This window comes from Gossypium hirsutum, chromosome D01, assembly GCF_007990345.1.
Source record: "Gossypium hirsutum isolate 1008001.06 chromosome D01, Gossypium_hirsutum_v2.1, whole genome shotgun sequence".
Lineage (NCBI taxonomy): Eukaryota > Viridiplantae > Streptophyta > Magnoliopsida > Malvales > Malvaceae > Gossypium > Gossypium hirsutum.
The window spans coordinates 27,899,625-27,904,108 of NC_053437.1; the positions used below are offsets into that span (position 1 = coordinate 27,899,625).

Genomic DNA, 4,484 nt, shown 5'->3' on the forward strand with positions numbered 1-4,484 from the left:
TTACGAGAACCATATAATGTACACTATTTTAACATTAATATGAACAATCAAAAGATAAATAAAATAAATAATAACAATAATAATAGCAACAACGCATATAAAGGACAATGCCAAATAAAAATGAATAAAGACAAAAGAAACAAATACATAAATAAATATAAGGGAAGATAATTTATAAAATATCAGAAATAAAGAACCAAGTTAAAGCATAAATGAAATTAAGGATATAATTTGTAATAAATTATATAAATAAATAATAATAGTAAAATATAAAAATACATAAAAATATAAATAAATGAACTTTAATTATTAAATAAGATTGAAGGACTAATAAATAAATGAATAAATGAAATAAATAAACTAATGAATAAAACAGTTTAAAGAAAAGGGATAGAAGTTAAATAAATCAAGTATCAAATTGAAATTAAAATGACATTAGGGAGTACTATAATAATAGTAATGCAATAATAATAATAATATTATTATTATTAATCACATCATAATAATAATAAAATAGATAAAGTGACTTAAAAAAAATGGAAGATGCATGATTGAAAAGATAAATATGTATGAGATGAAAATTACCAAAAATAATGAAAGAAATAATAAAATACCAAGAAAAAAAGATAAAAAAATAAAATAATAATGACAACAATAATAAATAAATATGTACAAATAAGAAAGTATATACAATCTAATTTTTGAGCATATATAAAAATAAACAAATAAATAGATAATAATAAAAAATTTGTAAAAAGGTTGAAGTTAAATAAGCAAGGATTAAATTGAAACTTAAATGAAATTTGGGGTAAAAATCGTAAATAATAAAAACTAATCTAATAAAACAGAATAAAAGGACCAAAATGATATGCACGAAGAAAAACATGGATTAAATGAGTAATTAACCCAAAACTCGAGGACAAGCGTCATTCCCCAAGGGGTCAACATACTAAGGACTAAATCGAAAGCAAATTAAAATTTAGTGATAAAATAGAAAAATAAAAAAGGGCGGCATTGAAAACCATTTAAGAAGCGGAAGGAATAGTGTGGCAATTATACCCTAGTCACAAAAACACTCGGATCTACCAGGCGGATCGGGTCGGGTCGACGGGCTCCGCTTCAAAACGATGCCATTTTGGCGTCTGAAGCTTAGGCCCAAAACGACGCTGTTTCATACGCTTATATAAGTCAAAATTTTTACAAAAAAAAATCATTTCATCCCTGAAAAAAAAAATCTGAAAAACTCTCCCCCCTCTCTCTCAAAGCCCTTAAGTCAAGCCTTGGCTCCGGCGGTTCGCCACTGTGCCGGCCACCGGTCACTGACAATGGCGCTTCCGTCCACGGTGGCCGGAAAACCTAAAAGTCGCAGCCCTGAATGCTCCGACCTCTGGAGCCCGAATCTAGGGGAATATTTCCCGAGAACCTTTCAAAAATGTAAAAAAAAAGGCCTAAAGAGCTTTCGGTAAGTTTTTTTTTTAAACTGTTTTCCCTTTCTTTTTATTTTCGCATGCAAAACAAAGAAAAAAGGGTAGAATAAAATAAAACAAAAAAATTAAAACGAAAGTAGAAGTAAACCTTCTGATTTTTTTTTGTTTTCGATTGATGTTTTTGTTTCTTTTTTGTATTTGATTGTCTGTAAAATATTACATTGTTATGTTTGGCTTTTATAGCCATATTACACTGTTCTTGTGCTACTGTTTCCTGCTTTTTCTTGTTGTTTCTTTCTCTGCTTTCATATTCCTTTTTCTTTCTTTTTTCTTGCAAGTGGTGGAGTCAATGACGATGGAGGGGTAGATCCCTTTGCTATTTTGGTGAAACAACGACAGAGAGGGTCAGACCTCGAGACGAGGCACGGGCGGTGCGCCCGAGGAGGAGCGGCGCACATGGGAGCTAGGGTTTCTAAGAATGAGTTTAGGTTGTGGGCCAACGGGCTGCTTAGGATTTTTATATTTTGGGATATTTGGGCCTCTTTTGTAAATGGACTTTTTTTATTATTTTTATTTGATTTGATTTTATTTTATTTAATTTTGGGCCCGGGCAAAAATGGATCATTACGTCTTTGATTAAGTGATTTACAACTTAACGGTCCTCATTAATATCCATTAGCGAGTTAACAAAATGGTTTTGAATAGTTAAATGATTAAATTATAATTTTTTATAATTTACTAACCAAACAGTAAATTTACTTGTAATGCACTCAAAATCTTAACACACTTATAATTTTTATTATATTCGATGCCATGCACGTGACGCATAGGAAGTGTTACATCTATTTGATATCAAGCTAATGATAGAATAACCTAACTCATAGCAAACACACATCCCTATTTGGCCCTCATTGAAATGTGTGTACATAAAGTAACATAGACATGCACATTCAAATTCAATCAATATATTCGGACCACAAGTTTAATTTGTTGAATATTGGAGTCGCAACAATTCTGCTTCTGTACCAAGAGAATTATTTTCCATACCTAAGATACAACAAATAAAATCACAGACAACAATTCTGTTTCTGAATCAAGAGAATAAGTACAATACAACACAATCACAGACAAGAGGGATCCTCTGTTTTCTCCAATGTAGAACAACTTAATGAAAACTAACAGGAGAATATCTCTGCTTTTCTCCACGGCAAGCATGTCCAATCAACAAGGGAGACCAAAGCCTCACCTAAATGAAGCATAAAGTGGTCGAGATCTTCTAAAACTAAAGATATCATCTATTTGGACGGTATTTGGTTGAACTGCTTCACTTTTCTGGGAGTTGCATTCTGCCAAATGTTGGTTCCCGTACACTCGCACACTAAGTGTTTTCTTTCGAGGTGCACCGACTTTTGTATTTTCATCGAAGAAATCTATCAGTTCTTGTTGTGTAAGTTTCTTTAATGCTTCAACCTGTTAAAAACAGATAGTAAAAGATGAACTATTCAAGATAAAACTAAAATATTCATTGCAGATTAACAGTAAAGTAACATGTATATGGGTTTTCTTAGATGAGTAGCCTTTCAATATTTAGAAAAATATCAAGATTGATTGAGATACCTCAGCTTCCCTCCTATCAAATTTGGGAGTCCCACTGATGATCTCAGTCCAGTAAAATTGAGATTCTTCGCTTAAATTTTTGTGCTTCTCGAGCTTCATATTGATCAATGCATTTACGTTGCTCTGTGTAAAAAGTCAGGAATTTACGATTAGATGACAAGCTCTCATTCAAACCCAACCAAAGATCATACAAATCGAATCTTGGGGGGCGGGGGGTGGCGGGGATGGGGGGGGGGGAAGTCATGAGCATGCAAGCTTGCAACAAATGTTTAATAAAAATATTGGAATTAATTTGAAATTCCTCCATCTACTAAATGCACAGAAAATTCAACTAAGATGCTCATTAGACAAAGGATTTCCAATTGTTATGAGGCTGAATTGTCAAACGAAGAAAGAAGATTACGTATCACTCTCTCTCTCTCTCTCTCTCTCACAAATTCTCGGGTAACTCCGGTTTTGAATTACTAACCATCTTTCTTAGACTAGGATATTAAAAAAATAGAAATACAATAGCCTCAATTAATATTAGGATGATATACCGGCAGTATACTTTTTCAATTCCATGAGCAGAGTTTTAAATTTTACACTTGTCATCAACCCAAGTTTTATTTGCAAAACTTTTAAATTCCATAGACAATATACCAAATATTGTTCCTTAATATTATACTATGAAAAAATATTTTGATGTCCTAATATCTCAATTAAGCCCAAACTAAGACCCATGGACCACGACAAAGGCCATTCCAGAAGTACATAAAATAACAAAATCCCACTAGAGGTCGAAGTTAAATTACATCAATAACTTGAATTAGAAAAACTTTGTATCGAAAGCCAAGTTTTCCTAACAAGGCTACTAGTGCTCTATAAAACCACCTCATAAATTACCTTTAGACTGTCGTGCAGTTTAAAAATAAAGTCCGTAAAAAAAAAGAAAAAAAGGAAAAGAAATTACTTCCAGCAGAAGAACTCTCCATCTTACCTTAAATTCATCATTTTTCATTTCAGACAGTTTACTCTCAAACATTCTGAGGAATGACTCAACTCTGGAATCAATATGTCTAGGATCTTGTTAAGAGAGATTGTGTTCTTAAGTTAAAAGGTACAAGGTAGGAGGTATATACAAAAGAAAGAACCTATTATTCACCTTTACTGTAGACTGGATAATGAACAGCAACCCATGAATACCGAAATCATTCCTAATGAGAGACAATTAAAGACCTTAACATTTGGCGGACAATCCTGGAATAAAATAAGAAGAATTTTTTTTTCTATCATACCTCTGGCCTAGGTAATGTAGAAATTGTTCATTTCATAATATCAAAAGCTTACAAACTATTTATAGGCTATAGTCTACCCTTTAAAACAACAAAAAAACTGAAAATATTAATATATAATAATAGCACCAATGACTCTTGACCTTTCATTCTCCTAAAAGAAAAA

At 32.0% G+C, this 4,484-nt stretch overlaps 1 protein-coding gene across 1 annotated transcript; it reads right to left on the reverse strand.

Moving 5' to 3' along the window:
- Positions 1 to 2,408: 2,408 nt before the first annotated feature.
- LOC121213518 (insulin-degrading enzyme-like 1, peroxisomal) lies at positions 2,409 to 4,103 on the reverse strand. The gene is made up of 3 exons (XM_041086288.1): positions 4,024 to 4,103; positions 3,045 to 3,167; positions 2,409 to 2,897 (listed from the first exon to the last, which is right to left on the reverse strand). Exons 1-3 carry the CDS (start codon positions 4,066 to 4,068, stop codon positions 2,670 to 2,672), a joined length of 396 nt encoding a protein of 131 aa, XP_040942222.1. The 5' UTR covers positions 4,069 to 4,103; the 3' UTR covers positions 2,409 to 2,669.
- Between the last annotated feature and the right edge of the window lie 381 nt (positions 4,104 to 4,484).